At 35.4% G+C, this 19721-nt stretch overlaps 1 protein-coding gene and 1 pseudogene across 1 annotated transcript; one reads left to right on the top strand and one right to left on the bottom strand.

Moving 5' to 3' along the window:
* Positions 1 to 1509: 1509 nt before the first annotated feature.
* LOC111397865 lies at positions 1510 to 11017 on the bottom strand (annotated as a pseudogene).
* Positions 11018 to 13389: 2372 nt separating this feature from the next.
* On the top strand, positions 13390 to 17759 carry LOC111396906 (farnesyl pyrophosphate synthase 1). The gene is made up of 11 exons (XM_023023509.1): positions 13390 to 13740; positions 15159 to 15183; positions 15277 to 15392; positions 15501 to 15587; positions 15677 to 15793; positions 15872 to 15960; positions 16568 to 16619; positions 16715 to 16810; positions 17021 to 17065; positions 17155 to 17244; positions 17325 to 17759. The coding sequence occupies exons 1-11, from the start codon at positions 13609 to 13611 to the stop codon at positions 17523 to 17525; spliced, it is 1050 nt and encodes a 349-aa protein (XP_022879277.1). The 5' UTR covers positions 13390 to 13608; the 3' UTR covers positions 17526 to 17759.
* The last annotated feature ends 1962 nt before the right edge of the window (positions 17760 to 19721 follow it).

Genomic DNA, 19721 nt, shown 5'->3' with positions numbered 1-19721 from the left:
GTCCAAATTTGGAAAGAAAAGAGGAAAAATTGGTCGAGAAGTTTGTCTAGCTCCATCGCTCACCTAGCACTCAAGTGATGAAACTGTTGCTCGGGCAACATGTAAGAGCAGTAAAAAGTTTCTGTTGAAAAATATGTCGTTATCGCTTGAGCGAGAAGCCAATGACTGGATAGCGGCAATAAGGGATGCTTCCCTTCATGAAGATTGCCGCGTTTGGCCGTTTGGGCCATGTCACTTCACTTGCAAACTTTCCTCTTCTAATACATCTCATATCATTTGCATTAACCATTATATCAAAAACTCTTGCAAAAACTCTTCAATAATCATTCCAAAAAATTTTTTTCTTGTAGAGGTAAGAATTTCATTTGAGTTAGCAATTATTTGGGGTTTGAAGTGTTTCTACCACACGTTGTATCGTGAGATACAAGCGTCGTAATTCGTTAGCAATCATTGCAAGACAAGTTTGTGTTGAAATTGTTGTTCAATAAAAGACGAAGTGGAATGGAAAACCAAACCTGAGGCCTATTACATGTGCCATGCGACTGCACGATCCAATAGGCCATGTTACAGAAAAAACTGGGCAGCTGCGATGTGAACCATGCGACCGCATGGGATTAAACCATGTGGTTGCATGGTAAGAAGGAAATGATCGTTGGAGGCGGTTGCGGTTTAAAATTGATGGTCTTTCACTTATATTTTGGAACCACTTTGCATAGCCTTGTTTCATGGCTATATATAAGTGACTTGTGATCATTTCAAGGGAGTGAAAAATATTACAAACATGAGAAAAACACCTTGTGATCAACATGTCATTCCACACCAAAATCAAACACTTGATTTCTTATTCATATTCAGTATCTTTCTTATATTCTTAAAGTTTTGGAGGATTGAACTTGTACTTTAGTATTAAATCCTTTATAAGGCTTGATATAATTTTACAAACCATTTGCCAAAAACCCTTTAGCATCTCATACAATTTCGAGAGGGGGTACATATAGTTTGAGGATAGCGATTACGCGTTCGAGCTTTCATATTCGTTACGTTCTTCAGCTTCTTGATCAAATTTTTGATTGTTTGTTTCTTCTCCATTTTCCTCAGTTGATGTAAATTTCCCTACAGTTTGTTCTGAAGGAAAAAAGTGTTAACCACTTGCCTCAGATTTATTTTCCTTACTTTCTTTTTATTCTTCTTCTTTCTTTTCGTTTCTAATCTCCATAGAGTTTAATTATGCTCTGTGAATTAAACTTAACCATTTTTTGAATTGACAAACAACCATTTCCCAACAAATATCACCAACAACTTCAACTCCGTTAATAATGCAAGAAAGTGCGCCTCCGTTGCGGGAGTGCATGTGAGAGAGACGGTGGCTACCACCAATTGCGACGATCGACAAGTAGTGTTGCGTTGAGAATAACTTAGCTCTATGACATCTAATGCGTGAAAAATGATGGTAGCACCTGATCACTAAAGGGTGGATTGAATTAATTAGATCTTTGTGAAGGTATGGTATCATCGCGCGTCAAGTTGCTCTGGCAGGACTAATCTTCTTGAGATATTGAATTTTAAGTTGAAGGTAAGATTGTTGTTTCCATGGTTTGGACAAAGGCAAACACGGACTTCATGTTCTTCCAGTCCCTCGTGGAGTTTTGGCACCAAAATCTCAAGTATCGTTTGTGGCCAATCATAGTCAGGCACGGAGCCAGCACCCGGCGAGGGGGCGCGGCCGCGTGTGCTGGCTCCGCCGGAATCTACAAAGCCGCCGGGACCGCCGGGTAAGTATTTCAGTTGCGCCATTGGTGGAGCCTGGAGGAGAACTGAAGCCTAAAGGGCGAAGGCAGTGAAGGGGAAGACGAAGCCACAGCAGCCGGGTTTTAATTTTTTTGGTTGGGTTTGGGCCGTTTGGCTGTTTGGGCTTAAGTATATTAAGTTTTGGGCTATTGACTATTGTTGTTTAATTTATTTAGCCCAAGCTGCAGCCCAACCCAAATGAATTTAGTCAACCCGGCAACCCGTACCCGGTACCCATGTCCCATAACCCATATATTTGCCCTTTTCATTTCAATTGACCTCCCAGCCGGCCGGCCCCAACCCCCAACTCCCCGTCTCCAGAGTCCAGACCAGACTCCAACTCTCCAAGCTAACAACAGAACTGCAGAAGACGACTAGACGAGAGGCAGGTCAGCTGGTGAGGCAGCACATCAGGCGCGCAGCTCCAAGGCCAAGAATTTTGAATTTCCCCCAAAATTACCGGTGAGAGAGGTGAGTGATGATTCCTTCTTTCACTCTTATTATTTTTTTTTTTGGGGGTTTTGGACCTTTTGGTGTTGAACTGTTGAATTGAATCATGAATGTTGAATTGTTGATGATGCCTGTGCCGTGACTGCTGTCTGTGGCTCTGTGCGAGTGTGCGAGTGCGAGTCGAGTGTGCGACTGTGCAGTCTGTGCCTGTGCCGACTGTGCGTCTGCAAGAGCGAGACAGTGAGGGTGAGACTGTGATCTGTGAGAGGCGATGGGGTTCACTGGTTCAGCCATTCAGGGGTTGGAAACCTGGAAATTGGAATTGTGAAGAAATGAAGAATTGTGAATTGTGAAGAATTGTGAATTGTGAATTTGTGAAGAATTTGTGATTTTGTGAATCTGTGATAGTCACAACGAGTGGTCTGAAAACGAACATTTTCAAAATTCACCTTCAGTCATTGTGGATTTGTTTATCCATAGACCATAGTTTTGTTTTCTTGCATAGTCAAGATTGGAGCAGTAGTATTGTCATCTAGATATCTGCGTTTAATTTGTGAACTGTGAGTCTGTGAATTTGTGAAGAATTGTGATTTGTGATTTTGTTAATTTGTGAAGAATTTGTGAAGAATTTGTGAGTCTGTGATTTGTGATATGTGAATTTGTGAAGAATATGTGAATCTATGATTTGTGAACTGTGAAGTGATAAATGAAATTCTTGAATGGAAAAGTGAGAATTTGAAGACGGGAATAAAGAATTTTATAAAGAATTTGAAAACAAAAATGACACTCAAAATTAGAATTACCTTCTCATAAAGAATTTGACAACAATTTAATGGAATTGGATCTTTACAATAAATAATGTATTAGTCAAACATAAAGAATTTCTCTTAATAGAGGAAATCTGATTGAGTTATTGAACTGGTATGCAGCTCGTTGTAAGGAAATTAAAGAAGTATTATTTAGTAATGCTCCTGGAAATGACCAAATGACTTCACCAACCATCCAAAAGGATTTGATTAATTGTTGTGCTGTAGACGACAAGAGCTATTATCAATGAAATTGGTGATTCTTTGTTTTCAATTTTAGTTGATGAGGCTCGCGATAATTCTATGAAAGAACAAATGGCTGTTGTTTTAAGGTTTGTTGATAAAAGTGGGCGAGTGAAGGAGCGTTTTTTGGGTATATCCCATGTCACTAATACTTGTGCCCAATCACTGAAGGATGCCATTGATGCAATGTTTTTTACACATGGGTTGAGTATATCTAGTCTGAGAGGTCAAGGCTATGATGGAGCAAGTAATATGTCAGGTGAGTTCAATGGGTTGAAAGCTTTAATTTTTAGAGAGAACCCGCATGCTATGTATGTTCATTGCTTCGCTCACCAGCTTCAGTTAGCAATTGTATCTGTGGCACGTAGGAATTGTATGGTTGGTGATTTTTTGGACGTACTTGCTATTATTGTGAATTTGGTTGGTACATCATGTAAGCGTGTGATGCTCTTCGAACAAGTTATCAAGCTAATATTCTGGAGAAACTTAATGCTGGGGAACTTACTGGTGGAAGTGGTCAGTTTCAAGAAATGAGTTTGGCACGCCCAGGTGATACTAGATGGGGCTCACATTTATTGACAGTTACTCGTTTCATTAATATGTTTAATACTATTATAGATGTTCTTGAGAATATATCAGAAGATGCCGTACATTCAGATCAAAAATCTTCGGCCTTAAGACAGATGAACAATATGCAAGATTTTGAGTTTGTGTTCAGTCTTCATTTTATGTTTGAAATTCTTGCAATTACAGACGACCTTTCACAAGCCTTACAGAAAAAGGATCAGGATATTCAGAATGCTATGAGGTTATTGAATTTGTGTAAGTGTGCATTGCAGAACTTGAGAGAAAATGGTTGGGATACTTTATTCAGTAGGGTGATTGAGTTTTGTGTTGATAGACATATTTTAGTGCCTAATATGGAGGATATTGTAGTGGTGAAAGGTCGACCTAGGCGTGTAGCTCAACAGGTGACTTATTTTCATCGCTTTTATGTTGATTTGTATTGTCATGTGATAGACTCAATCTTGCAAGAGTTGAATGATCGATTTCCAGAAACAACTACTGAGCTCTTTACTTGCATTTCATGTTTAAGTCCAAGAGATTCATTTGCAGATTTTGATAAGGATAAATTGTTACGTTTTGCTCAGTTCTATCCTTTGGACTTCAGTAGTGAAGAACTTTTATTACTTAGACCTCAACTTGATAAGTTTCTAGTGCTTGTGAGAATGAACGAAGCTTTCTTTAATCTCAATAGTATATCCTGTGTAGCTCAGAAATTGATTGAAACTAGAAGTTCCTGTTATTTTCCATTGGTTTATAGGCTGCTCACCTTGGCTTTGATATTACCTGTGGCAACTGCAAGTGTTGAAAGGGTATTTCCTGCTATGAATCTAATCAAGAGTGATTTGCGCAACAAAATGGGGGATATCTGGTTGAATGACAATTTGGTGGTTTACGTGGAGAAAGCTGTTTTTAAACAAATTGAGAATGAGGCAATATTGCAACGTTTTCAAATTATGAGACCCCGTAAAATACAGTTGTCTAAGTTTACAGTTACAGAGTAACTGAGTAAGGTTGCATCGTATTTTTTTTTTTTTACTATTTTGGGTTGTATCGAAGTATATTTTCATATGTATACGATTTTGACGTTTTAGTTCATTTACATATATATTGAATAACTTTTAATATTATGTAACCATTTTAATAAACGATCGAACAATTACGATTGTTGACAGTCAACGATCGTCGGTCAACGGTCAAACCGCCCTAGCTGAACTTGAATCCTAGATTCGCCACTGATCATAGTATGCTTCTATATTAGCATCTTCTGGAATTCGGGTTGAAAGTGGGATTTCTCTAACAAATTGTCCAAGAGAGCAGTGCTTTGAAGATGGATCTGTAAGTGTGAAAGTCCTGTTGTGTCTCTTAATAAACGGTGTGCGAGACATACTGGTACAAGACACTTTGATGATTCCATGAGTGAGTGTGTTCCTCCATGAAGCTTCAACTCTCTGAAGATCTATGAACGACAAGCTGATTGCATTCAGAAAACCTTCTTTATCTTCATGGATTGTTTTGGCAGCTGTAACTAGTCCATAAACATTTTCAAGCACCACATTGAATTCCTTCAGCCAGTGTGGTTTGTTACAATGAATTTCCATATTCGAGATTTGATATAAAGGTGCACTTTTTTGCCAAATAACAATCATCTTCGTTTCCAAGAGAGACGAAATCCTTCTAACGGGTGATAGATCAATCACATCCCCATTGCTATTATTGGCTGGCTGAGTTGATAGATGTAGTGCAGATCCATTAAGCAACTTCTTTGAGTGGAAGTGTGGATTACTCTTTATTGGAGGAGGTGGCCTGTCGAGTTCAAACTTAGTTGTTGGCTAATTTCTCCACAAACAGTAGTCGCTTGCTTCAGGGGGGATGGTGAACTTTGGGTTCCTTCCCGTGAGTTCTGCCCATCTTCTGCGGTCATTTTCATCAAAACTAGTGAGATTGGGTGATAAGTTGCAGCAAGAAGGATATAGAAAATGGAGAAGGAGAAGAATTTGCGGGAAAATTTCTGCTATTTTTCTTTCATTTCAAACTGATGCATGTGGTACATATTTATACACAAAACCAGCCAGCCAACTAACACAACAGAATGCAAACTTGTACAATGACTTAAATACCCTCATACTAACAAAAAACAATCAAAAAAAAACACCCCCCCCCCCCCCCTCTCAAGATGGAGAGTGTATATTTATCACTCCCATCTTGTGTAACAAAATTTTAAGTTTTGCTCCCCCTAGAGATTTAGTCAGCAGATCTGCCAACTGTTCATTTGAGGTTACACGTAGCATATTTACTTCCTCTGCTTGCACTTTATCTCGTACAAGATGGCAATCAATCTCTATGTGTTTTGTTCTTTCGTGGAACACTGGATTGCTGGCTATATGGATTGCTGATTGACTGTCACAAAACAGTAGAGCTGCTCTTGTATGAGAAACACCCAAATCATTGAGAATATTTTTCATCCAACTCAATTAACAGACCGTAGCAGCCATGGATCTATATTCTGCTTCGGTCGAAGATCTTGAGACTGTATGTTGCTTTTTGGACTTCCAAGACACCAATGAATTGCCCAGAAAGATGCAGTAGCCGGTTATAGACCTCCTTATATCGGAACATGCTACCCAATCTGCATCGCAATAACCTTTAAGATGAAATTCTGATTTACTATCAAAGAACAAACCTTGCCCAGGTGTGGCCTTTAAGTATCTCAAAACATGATGTGCTGCTTCCAATGAGGTTGCTTCGGTGATTGAAGAAATTGACTAAGAACCTGCACAACATAGGACAAATCAGGTCTCATTATTGTCAAGTACAATAGCCTTCCTACTGGCCATCCATACACATTGGCATCTGTAATTGGTTCACCCTCATCTCGACTAAGCTTTAAGTTTTGTGATAAAGAAGAGTTCACAGGTTTTGCTCCAAGATAACCAGCATCAGATAATATTTCTAGTGCATATTTTCGTTGACATATGGTTATTCCACTCGAATTCCTCGCCACTTCAAGACTTAGAAAATACTTCAAAACACCTAGGTCTTGCAGTTTGAATTTATCATTCAATCCCAGCTTGAATGATTCAATATAGGATAAATCATTCCCAGCAATAATGATGTTATCTACATATACGAGAAGTACGGTGAAGGAGCAACCATTTATTTGCTGAACAAAGAGTAATATGATTTTGACTGTGTAAAACCTTGTGAAAGATTATATGAAGTCAACTTATGATTCCACTGCCTCGAGGCTTGTTTCAATCCATAGATAGACTTGTTTAGTTTGCAAACCAACTTCTCTCCACTCTCTCTACTACTCGTAACTGGGAGGCATGAATATATAAACCTCCTCATCAAGTTCGCCATGGAGACAGACTTTATTTATATCAAGTTGATGAAGATAACAATGCCTTTTAGCTGCAACAGCAAGCAATGTTTTAACAGTAGCTAATTTTGCAACAGGGGAAAAAGTTTCTTCATAATCTATTCCAGCCTGTTGAGTGAAACCCTTAGCCACAAGACGTGCTTTCTTCCTTTCTTCTGCGCCATTTGAATTTAACTTAACCTTAAATACCCACTTACAAGCCACTGGACTTTTATGAGCTGGTAAAGGAGTAACGGTCCATGTATTATTGTCAACAAGAGCATGATATTCAGCATCCACGGCCTGACACCATTCTGGGTTTATGGATGCCTCAGCAAAGGATTGAGGTTCAAGTATAATGGACAAGGCTAGGGAATATTGTCTTTGAGCTGGGGATAATCTGTTATAGTTTAGATAAGCTGAAATGGGATATTGGTTTCCTAATTTAGAACCTTTATCCATGGAATCTGAATGGGCAACAGGCACTTGAGAAGCCAGACTGCAGTGATAATCCTTTAGATAAGATGGAAGACGTTTGAGCCTATAAGATGTTCGAGTAGGGACATCTGGTGAAGAAGACACTTGAGGAGTAGAAGTGCTGTCATGAGGGACAGGTTTCTCAATTAAGGTGGATATAAAAGACTAATTTGCATTGGGAATATTTGTACTGGGAATAACTGGAGGAGGATGAGAGTTCTGAAGGAAAATGTGGTGGAGCGAAATCTGAAATTGGAGAATAACCATCAAGATGAGAATGTGGCTGCAAAGCAAAGAGAAATGAGTCATGTGGGGAAACAGAAGATTTTGACAAAGAGTGGAGGAATGAAGGTTGATGGAAAGGAAAGACATTTTCATGGAAATATACATCTCGTGACACAAATGTTGTCTGTGTTTGAAGATTGTACAATTTATAGGCTTTCATACCATAGGGATAACCAAGAAAAATGCATGGAATGGCCTTAGGATCAAACTTAGTTCTATTTCGTTTCAAAGTAGATGCATAGCAGAGGCATCCAAAAACTCGAAGATGAGTATAAGAAGGCTTGATCTGATGTAATATTTCATAAGGAGATTTGTGAACAAGAACAGCTGTGGGTGTTCGATTGAGAAGGTGAGTAACGGTTAATATGCAATCATCCCAAAATTTGTGAGATAAGTTGGCCTGAAATTTAATGGATCTAGCAATATTAAAAAGATGCTGATGTTTCCTCTCAAACACACCATTTTGCTGTGGTGTTTCAACACAGCTCAACTGGTGAATGATGCCTTTAAAACGATAAAAGTCGTCCGTGTGAAATTCAGGGCCATTATCAGATCGAATAGTCTTCAAATTACAGTTAAAATGTGTCTTAATGAGATAGAAGAAGGATTGAATAAGTGATCTGGTCTGTAATTTATCACGCATAAGGTAAGTCCAGGTAGCTCGACTATGATCGTCTATTATCGTGAGAAAATATTTAGAGCCATCCAAGGAAGGAGATGAATAGGGACCCCAAATATCGCAATGAATGACATCAAATATGTGAGAAGCATGGGTCACACTGTTAAGAAAAGGCAATCAATGTTGTTCAGCCATAGGGCATATACTGCAATACAGATTTTCATCAACTGTAATATCAGGAATACTTTTGCGTAAGGTTAACAGCTTTGAATTTGGAGCATGTCCCAAACGACAATGCCAAATATTGATGTTTGATTTGATATCAACATTGTTTAGAGAATTACAGGCAAGGTAAAGTGCTTTATTACAGTTCAAAGGTGTCTTAGGAATACAATTGTGACTAAAGGAAATATCAGGGACACTAAAAGAAATATTAGGAACAATTGCTGTGGAAAGACGTGAGTTGTTATCTGAAGATTGAACATTAGAGTGATGGACAGATTGTTGGAAACAATACAATCCAGCCTCAAGTTTTCCCATCCCAATCATCTTCCATGTTGAAAGATCCTGTATAAAGCAATAATGCTGGATGAATAGGAGGAAACAATTGTGTTTAAGGATTAAGCTTCTGGCAGAAATCAAGTTGAAATTAAAGGATGGCATAACTAAAACATCTTTCAAGATTAAAGATTCAGATTATTTCATAGTCCCAATATGTGTTGCAGGAACATTTTTACCATTTGGTAGTCTTATAGATGCACTAATGGTAGCAGTCACAGTGGCTAAGTATTTAATAGAACATACCATATGCTATGAGGCTCCAGTGTCTTCAATCATGGAGTCATTAAGAAAAACACGATTACCTGAGAAAACAAATGCATCTGGCATAGATGATGAGGAAGGCGACACATCTTGAGACTGTTGGGAGTTTGGTGCTAACTGTCTTTGAAATTGTGGCACCAACATGGCTAAAAGTTGTTGACACTGACACTGCCTTGAGCTTGATCCACAACATTTGCAGTTAAAGACTTTTCTCTAGTAAATCTGTGACCAGGGGGATAACCTATCAACCTGTAGCACTTTCCTTTAAGATTTCCAAGTATCCCACAGTGACTACATAGAGGTTTTTCTCGTTTCTGTGCTTGATGTATAGGAAATGATCTATGGTTATTGAATGAGTTGTGCATTGCTTTTCCAGCAAAGGCAGTTGCATCAATGGTCTGTGACCTTTTTGCAGCAATCTCTCTTTGTCTTTCTTTTGGCAAAATCAATGCAAATACCTTATCTAAAGACGGTAATAGATCCATTAATAGAATCTGACTTCTGACACTAGAAAAATGCTCATCTAGCCCCATGAGAAATTGCATAATCTGATCTTCACGTCTATAATCAGAGTTATTGATCTCTGGCCTGTAATTATCAAATTCCTCCCAAATACCTTTGAACCGATTAAAGTAAAAATTAACTGAATTATTTCCTTGTGAAATTGAAGCAATTTGCTTCTTGAGTTGAGGACCATTAGCCTGACTATAGCGATCCCTCAGTTCGATCAAGATCTGTCTTGCAGAATCCTTATGCATCACACTAGGTTAAATCTCCTTTGGAATCAAGTTGATAATCCAGGAGGAGACCACATGATTACACCTCCTCTAAGCACCACAGAGAGGATCATTCTGAGTTGGTTTGATAATGGATCCTTCAATAAAACCTTCCTTCTTCTTGGCACTTAGTGCCATAATCACTGCACGGCTCCACGTCGCGTAGTTATCATCATTGAGCACAATTGATACTAGCTGCATTCCTGTGTTATCACTGTAATGAAGGTAGTACGGGTTGTTCGGATCACTCGTCAATTTATTGACGAGAGAAGTCGCATCTTCATCAATCGCATCTTCATCAATTGCATCTTCAAGGATCAACTCCAAATTCATTCTAAATCTCCGCCTGAACATTTGAATCCTTTGCCATTGTAGGAAGCTTCACTGCTCTGATACCATGATAAGTTGCAGCAAGAAGGATCTAGAAAATGGAGAAGGAGAAGAATTGGTGGGAAAATTTCTGCTATTATTTATTCATTTCAAACTAATGCATACGATACATATTTATACACAAAACCAGCTAGCCAACTAACACAACAGAATGGAAACTTGTACAATGACTTAAATACCCTCATACTAACAGCTTAAGATTGGGCAAAGGAACAACCTCAATGTCATGAATACATTGAGGGTTAGACAGTCCCCTGTAATGCTTACGTTGCATCCTATGGGATCGAACAAAACCTTTACGAACACTAAATGGAAAGGGTCGATCCCTTTCACGAGAATGCCCATTCATATAGCTCCGCGGCTGCATTTTACCCAGAGCATTCTCAAGCTTTTCCTTGAAAACCCACATCTAGATATTCTCCATATCATGTTGAACCAAAAAATGTTCCTATTGTTTTGCCTTCATTGGGCAAATCATCTATATCGTTTCAATTTTGACATCTGAGTCCTCATAAATGGCGTCATCGAAAATCAGTGTAAAAAGAAGCGGGAAAAAAAAAGGAAAAAATAACTCAAGTAGGCTCTAAGATGAGATTTTTGTTTTTCAACCTCGGTTTAGATCAACTACAAATTATACATATTTGATGAATAGGGAGTTGGATATTGATGCAAAAGGTTGACCGTAGAAGAATTATAAATAATTTAATTTATGGTTCTTGTTTTTCAAGCTCGGGCTTCGATCAACTTTGTATTCTTACCTTAACAAATTAATTTTACAAATTTGATGCATAAGGATAATGGATGTTAATGAAAATGCTTGAATGTATAAGAGTTATAAATGAGCTAAGATGTGATTATTTTTTTCAAGTTCATATATAGATTGACTCGGTAATCTGATATTGACAATAGCAATTAACGTTTTAACCAAAACTCAACCTATCGAAACGAACTAGTAAACGATTGGGTTCCATATTGCTCTTGATTATTGAATTGAAACGATGGGTACCTAACTTTGAAACCGATTTATAATTTTTATTTTATTTTTCAATTTATTCACCCCTACACAAGTCCGACCTACCAATTAACATGTTTGCATTGCCTGAGTTGGAAGTGTCCTAATCACTCTAGTTTGTATTCGCTGCCCAACCTACAAATCTTTCTTGAGGTACTACACATATAGATATGAGGGTGTTTGACACCAATTTTTATGGAAAAATAAATTTTAGAATAGTAAATTGATGGAGAATGTGTGGATGAAAAATAAAGAAATTTTTTTGATTTACGTGTAATATTATTTTAATGATGAATGTGTGGTTGAAAAAAAGAGAGAGAAAAATGCATTTTTCTCAAAATGAGAATCAAACATGGTCATAGCTAGCATTGAATCCATTATGCTAGATATTTGATGTTATTTGGTGGCATATTTGCATTGAATTAAGAAAGTGTTGAAATATATATTTTTGAGATATTGAATTTTAACTAATCTTACCAATAAGGAAAACACAACACGTAAAACTTAAAATTACAAAATATTGTATTCAAATTATAAATACACTTAGCTCCTGTTTGGTAGAAAATAAAATTAGATTTATAATGAAATACGTAATTGAAAAGTTACTGGACTTATAAAATATGTGGTTAAAATGAATTACTGACTTTAATTTAAATTTTAATTCATACATAATAAGGACTTAGCCCCGTTTATTTTCTATTATTTGCTCATTAAAATGAGAAAAATGATCGTTATTCATAGCATCAAGTCATCACATTTTACTTTTTATCTCTTATGTGGGGTTGTTTTAACGACTATAATTTTCATTCTTATTTTTACATTAATGTGTGCCAAAACGAAGCGAGTGTAATATTCCAATTTTTTAACACGAAATACTTGCTTTTCAAAACTTTGTTTATTTTAATGGGCCTATCAATTTTGACCCAGTCTATTACATATTAGTACACCCTCCACATTTGACTATTGACAAGGGCCCACACTTCAAATCAAACTGTTAAAGTTTGGTATCTTTCAGCACTGTACTTGGCATTTTGAATACGTTGGAATTACGTAAAGCATTTTTAAATACATTTTACAAAATAAATAAATGATAAATATATTAAAATTTTTTGAGAATCTTATAAAGGCCCGTTTGTTTCTCATTTATGTAAAAATAAGAATGAAAATTATAGATATTATGGACTCTACACAAAAGATAAAAATTCAAATATAGTGATTTGATGTGATGAATAACGATCATATTTTTCATTTTAATGAAAAAAGAAAGAGAAACAAACAGGGGCACAATATGCGAATGAAATAATATATGAGTAATAAGAATAAATAAAAAATAAATATGATCAAATTTATCAATTATAGTCCAACTTATATTCTTTTCTTTGACGTATTATACTGAGATTGCATCACTTTCCATATCGAGTCAGTTATTTAAAACATATTTCATAATTTTTCTTAAAAGACATCAACATTCAATATAAAATTACGAGAATGTCATCCTTAGATCCAATTTTTTGACTCAATTGCTTTTTTAATAAATAAAGAAAGAAAAAAAAATTAAAGTGTTTTGAACAAATTGCATTGCGTATGAAAATTCCTAGATGGGCAATAAAAAAATTAAATGGATCAAACAAAACGGCCAATATTTTCCTACTCACAAAGTGGCCATCCACCAACCCATCAATCGACGTGTCCCATTCTCATTCGTGTTCGATGTTTTCCATGTTAGATAAATTGTCACATATACCCTCGTTTAGATTGGAAAACGCACCTGTCATTTTCTTAAAAGGATGCACCAATGTCATTTCGCACAAATTGTGAAAAATGAAAAGAAAGTAGGACCAAATGCAATATTTTATAGCCTCCAAAGTAGATGCATGTGAGTGTACATTCAGCATAAAATCTGGAGGACCCAAAGAGCAGTACACATTTCATTGGTTTCAATTCAACAGAGTTTTCATTTTCTCAGAAATATACATTTCTCTCTTGTGTTGTCCTGTATTATTGGAATAGGAGCGATGGCAAATCTGAATGGGACGACCTCGGATCTGAGGACAAAATTCTTGGAGGTATACTCAGTTTTGAAATCTGAGCTGTTGAATGATTCAGCTTTTGAATGGACTGATAATTCTCGCCAATGGGTTGAACGGGTGAGTTATATTTTGTTTTGTAAAATTTTTTCGCCAGTACAAGAAAATTCTACTGAATACTTGCTTTATTTTGTTATCTAAATTGAATTTAAGTAATTAAATTATGGATTAAATTTTGTTTATTTAGATCTAATGTTTTTTAGAACTTTGCAAAATAGCTTAATTCTTTATATGCTATGCAATTATGGTTTGAGAATGATCCAAATAGAGAGGTAGAAAAATCATGAATTCCAACCCTTCTTGTTTTTAAGTAGAAAATAATATATAATATTGGTGTTTTATTTTATTTTTTATTGTAGGGATGCTAATCTTTTATGCAACATATTATGTCTCTAAAGTTGTAACACTTAATCTTGACAACTTTAATAGTGCTGTATGCATTAAAGCAATAATTTAATGCAATTCGCAAAATTTATCCCCACTTACAACAAGATTCCACTAATCTTCTTGAGATATTGAAAAGCTCTTCAATTTGTTCCTTTCTTAAGAGCTTGTTTGGGATTGATTTTGAAAAGTTTTGATCGTGAAGAGAAAAGTGTAGTCCACCTGTGAGAGAACAAGTCAAATATGACGGCTGGAATAGTAAAATAATGGTAAAAAAATCAATTTTTTGAGAGAAAAAATCACTCCCAAAGGGCTGTAAATCTGTTTGCCGTTCTCTCTTTTCTTTTCTTTACCTTTCATTTTGACCATTGCAGTACTTTATTTTTTGAAAAGTTTGCTAAACGAAATAGCTTAGAATAGAAGGAGATTCGTATTTTATACTAGTTTAGCTCTTTTTGCTTTGTTACTAACGAGCACTGTGGCCCTATTTAGAGTTCCACCTTCTTGACATGGATGTTGAAGATTCATTTACTCTTGAAGTAGAAATTGATACTCTAAATTCTTCCACCAAAATTTCTAAGATATTGACTAAAAGAATCTTACAGTCTTACTCCTTCCTACAATGTTCTAGATGAAATGAGTTTAAGACTTGAGACATTTTTTATCTTACAAAGCAACCTATTTTGGATAAACTTTGTGCTAAAAATGTGCATCGATTCTCTAACAAGTAAGGAGTATTTATGGCATCACAGTTTTTAGTTCGTGCACATATTGTATATTAATTCTAACTTAGACCTTGAAAGTGCTCCTAATATATATGTTCATAAACCTGTGATGATTTTGCTTGGACTAAAGAGTTAAAAATAACTTGATGACTAATGTTAATTGATGTTTTTGTGTGCAAGTATGTGAGTACGTGGAGGTTTGGTACTGGGGGTATGTAAATAGACGCGTGGCATGTCAAACTTCATAATTAAATGAACAGAGTTGCAACTTCTCTCGAATAATTACTAGAAAGTGACTGTATACACACACTATTCTTAGTTATGCATTTATTTTTCATCCTGATTTGATCTTTCCTATATCTGTGGCAGATGCTGGACTACAATGTTCCTGGAGGTCAGATACAATCCAGTTACTTATTTGAAGAGCTTGATATTTTGTAAAGAAGCATCCCGTGCTAATATTGCCAGGATGAATTGTGATTTTCAGGGAAATTAAACAGAGGCCTGTCTGTTATTGATAGCTACAAGCTGCTAAAAGAAGGAAAAGAGCTAACTGAGGAGGAAATCTTTCTTGCTAGTGCTCTTGGCTGGTGTATTGAATGGGTATGTTGAACACAATTTATGATGCCGTGTTCTTAGTTTCACATTTGTTTGCAATTGCATGTTTTCATGCAGAAAATTCTCATATTTATATGTTGATGAAATTTGCAGCTTCAGGCATATTTTCTCGTCCTAGATGATATTATGGACAATTCTCACACTCGTCGTGGTCAACCATGTTGGTTCCGGGTTCCCAAGGTTTTTGCAAAACTATTTTGATCTCTTGTTAGTACGGTCCACTGTTTTGTCTCCAGCAAGGCATTATCTTGTTAAATTTTATGTTTTAGGTTGGTATGATTGCTGCAAATGATGGGATTATACTTCGTAATCACATTCCAAGAATTCTCAAGAAACACTTCAGAGATAAGCCTTACTATGTGGATCTATTGGATTTGTTCAATGAGGTAACTGACTAGTGAGGACTTCATTTGATCATGTTTCTTTTTAAGATGTTCTGAATTTAATTCTTGTTCTGCTTGTAGGTTGAGTTCCAGACTGCTTCGGGACAGATGATAGATTTGATTACTACCATTGAAGGAGAAAAAGATCTGTCAAAATACTCGTTATCCCTGTGAGTCTAATATTTTCTAGAATTATTTGACATTAGCATTGTGCAATATATCTGACAGACCAAATTTGGGCGTTAACTATATTTCCTTCTTGGTATGAAGAATTATATGCACCAATAAAGACCTGTACAAATCTTGTATATTTAGTGCATGTTTTATGCAGCACAGGACAACGGGATGAAGAATTATACGTGTAGGCATGGTGTACATTTAGATGTTTTGTGCAGCACTAGATGTTGAATAAAGATTTATACATATCACTGGAGACCTAGTCGAATGGTGCACGTTTAGTGCATATTCGGTGCAAGATTTTAACTCTTTTTTTTTTACTCAATACTGTCTAGTGCTATCCAATCCTTCCTGCCAAACATACCGTACTGTCTTCAAAAACGTCATAAAAAATCTGTGTTTGTGCTGATTTTGTTACGTATGCTGTTTCACACAAGGTTTTTCATTTTAGGACTCTCATAGATCTTATTTAATGGCACTTATTTTGACATGTAAGTGGTAATGTCAGCATTTCAATGGATCTCAGACCTGGAATGCATCACTTAGTTTCTCGATTTTCTTTTTGCAATTAATAAATTGAATGCGTTCAATCTTATGCAGTCACCGGCGCATTGTTCAGTATAAAACTGCTTACTACTCATTCTACATTCCGGTGAGTAAGGAACTTATTAGGATCCATTTCTTAAAATGGAAATGAAATTATAGTTATTGACTAGTTCAAATTTTATGTTGCCTTTATGTCCGCAGGTGGCCTGCGCATTGCTCATGGCTAATGAGAACTTGGACAACCATATAGATGTGAAAAACATACTTATCGACATGGGAATTTACTTTCAAGTGCAGGTGAGTTTTTCCGGTATAAGTAGATTCATAATTAGAAACTTACTAGCACGAGAATTTTTCAGTATCTCTGAGATTTATTTCCAAGCAGACTGTTTCTATTTTTTAATATAGCACGATATTGTTCATTAGTTATTATGTGTGGTGTGCATACAATAGATCATTTTTACGAGCAACTGTATCGGTTCATAACATGGTTTTTCTATCTATTAGGACGACTACTTGGATTGTTTTGGTGACCCTGAACGGATTGGGAAGGTGAGTTCATCTGTGCAATTTTTCCGTATTCAATATTTTCAACATTTTGTTTGCTGTTAGTTCTTACCTCATTCTTCTATTATCATCAGATTGGTACCGATATTGAAGATTTCAAATGTTCTTGGTTGGTTGTAAAAGCCTTGGAACTTTGCAACGAAGAGCAAAAGAAAATTTTATTTGTAAGAACAAAATTTTCCTGTATAGACACCATTTTATCGGTATCAGATAATAATATGTTCGATTACAATTTCTATTACAGGATCACTATGGAAAGGAAGATCCTGCTGATGTTGCCAAAATCAAGGCCCTCTATAACGAGCTCAATCTGCAGGGTGTGTTTGAGGAGTACGAAAGCAGGAGCTACGAGAAACTCACTACCTCTATTAAAGCTCACCCGAGCAAAGCTGTGCAGGCTGTGTTGAAGTCCTTCTTGGGCAAGATTTACAAGAGACAAAAGTAAGAGAAATACAGGAATGATATATATGCGGAGGAAGTTTGGATGGATCTGTACTTATGTTTTATTAGTTGGGGAAAAGATTTCCCCTCTGTGCACTGTTTTTATTTCAGATTATAACATCATGAAACTATCCTCAATTTTTCTACATGGATGTAGAATGATTGATTATGATTTTTGTTTTAAGAATCTTGGAATTGAGTTTCTAGGGATTTTTGATGAATGATCTTGTTTCCCTCATTGCACAAGTAGTTTCTTATTTTTCTCGTTTTCTTCTAATCTTCGAGATGATCATTAGCTCCGCCTAAAAGCGTATGTTTAGTAGGATAATTAGTGAGAGAGGAATAGAAATGAAAGTAAGGCCACACATCATGTAATTTTTGGACCACTTTAAAGGACGAATTCAAGCATTAAAATATTAAAATAAAGTCAATAAATATGAAAAAATAATTTTTATCTTACTTCTCATTAGTTATAGTACATTAAAAATAATATTAAAATAAAGAGGTTGAAATATCATACATTATTTTTTGAAGTGGTGTTCATAAATGTACGATCCTTTTAGCATAATAAATGTATACATATTTCTTGTAGAAGAATAATCTTTTTGAGAAATCATTAAGCCTTGTTTGACCCTCATTTTTTGAAATAAAAATTGGTGAATTAGTATTTTTTTGAAAAAATGAGTACGTGTAATATTATTTTATGAAAGATTGTGTGATTGAAAATAGAGAAGAGAAAAATGAAATGAAATTTAATGAGGGCAAATGAGGGATAAATCATCAAGAAACATTCATAGGTGTTGCCATTTATTTAACGAGGACTAAATGCAAATGGTCCAATATCGAAGAAAAATTAAATAAAACTGGAGCCATCAGTCACCTTTGACCATTTATGTCGTTTATTAGCCGATATGAACCATGACAAGAGGACGCGGGGGGATTGTTCATATATATCAGCCTGTCTGAAAGAGATATTTTACATAAAAAAAATTGATTTTTTGACCATTATTTCATTGTGATAGCCATAGTTTTTGACTTTTTCTTTTATAGGTGGACCCTACTTTTTTTTAACGGTCAAAAAATCAATTTTCAAAACCCCTCCCGAACAGGGCCTATACAAGAATGTGTTCTTGAAAATAAATTTTAAAAAAAATATTTTTTTTAGAAAATGAAGATCAAACATTTGATACAGCTTAAAATCCAATTAAAATCAATTTTTTTTACTGTTATTTCACTATTCCAACCGTCATTTTTGAATTCTTCTCTCACAGGTAGGATCCACTTTATCTCTAACGATAAAAAAATCAATTAACAAAATCCATGAAAAGTCAAGATTTTGATTTGATTATGATGTTAAATACTAAGGGTGTATTTGATTGACATGGAAAATATTACCTAAAAAGGAAAATATTTTCCATCTTTTGTAGAAAATAAAAACCACCTCTACCCAAGGAAAATATTTTCCTTAAAAACAAGGAAAATTAGGCATATTTTCAAAAGTTGGAAAATATTTTCCACGGAAAAAAATAGCAATCAAACACTCCAAGTGAAAAATTGGATGGAAAACTGATATTTTTCATGAAAAATAAATGTAATCAAACACACCCTAATTGATAAATAAATGATATTAATTAATTTAACAGTCTATATAAGACCCGATTTTTTATATTTAAATTATCATATACGTTAATTTTCCCTAAGCTAATTTTTTGGATGAGTCTCTCATATTCAATTGTAATTTGTTAATTCATATGGCATTTTTTAAAGATAACGTGTCATGTTGGCTTCTCTTCTCAATGACTTCACTTTTTGATAGGAGATTGTAAAGTCCAAAATTTTCATTTGCGATTTTTTATCTTTAGACGACATTCTTTAAAAATAAAATGTCATCCTCATCTGTATAATGTGTCACCTTGATATCGTCTTCACTTACGTTCTTGCCCTAAGTTTTAAAAGATTATAGAGAAACTATTGTTGTTCTATAACAAGAAAAAAGAAAGAAATTATTACAGCTAGGGATTATATATTTTCTTAAAAATAGTGCACTGTGAACATTCAACCAATCAGCAATTGATTAGTTATAAAAAAATGAAAAAAAAAGGGGGAGCCTCATTTTTTTGTCCAAAATGCCTTTTAGAATAGTATTTTGGTGAAAATATATAGTTAAAAAATAAGAAAAAATTTAAATTTGTGTGTAACA

This window comes from Olea europaea, chromosome 7 (assembly GCF_002742605.1).
Source record: "Olea europaea var. sylvestris chromosome 7, O_europaea_v1, whole genome shotgun sequence".
NCBI classification, from domain to species: Eukaryota; Viridiplantae; Streptophyta; class Magnoliopsida; order Lamiales; family Oleaceae; genus Olea; species Olea europaea.
Note: the sequence above shows the minus strand (reverse complement) of the source record. Positions and strands in the feature narration are given on the sequence as shown.

What these genes read in the sequence shown, in the direction of transcription:
- LOC111396906 (XM_023023509.1), top strand. Translation starts at nt 13,609, where the DNA reads ATGGCAAATCTGAATGGGACGACCTCGGATCTGAGGACAAAATTCTTG. An exon ending in CTCGCCAATGGGTTGAACGG is followed by an intron (nt 13,741 to 15,158) that starts GTGAGTTATATT and finishes TATCTGTGGCAG; the next exon opens with ATGCTGGACTACAATGTTCC. An exon ending in TTGGCTGGTGTATTGAATGG is followed by an intron (nt 15,393 to 15,500) that starts GTATGTTGAACA and finishes TGAAATTTGCAG; the next exon opens with CTTCAGGCATATTTTCTCGT.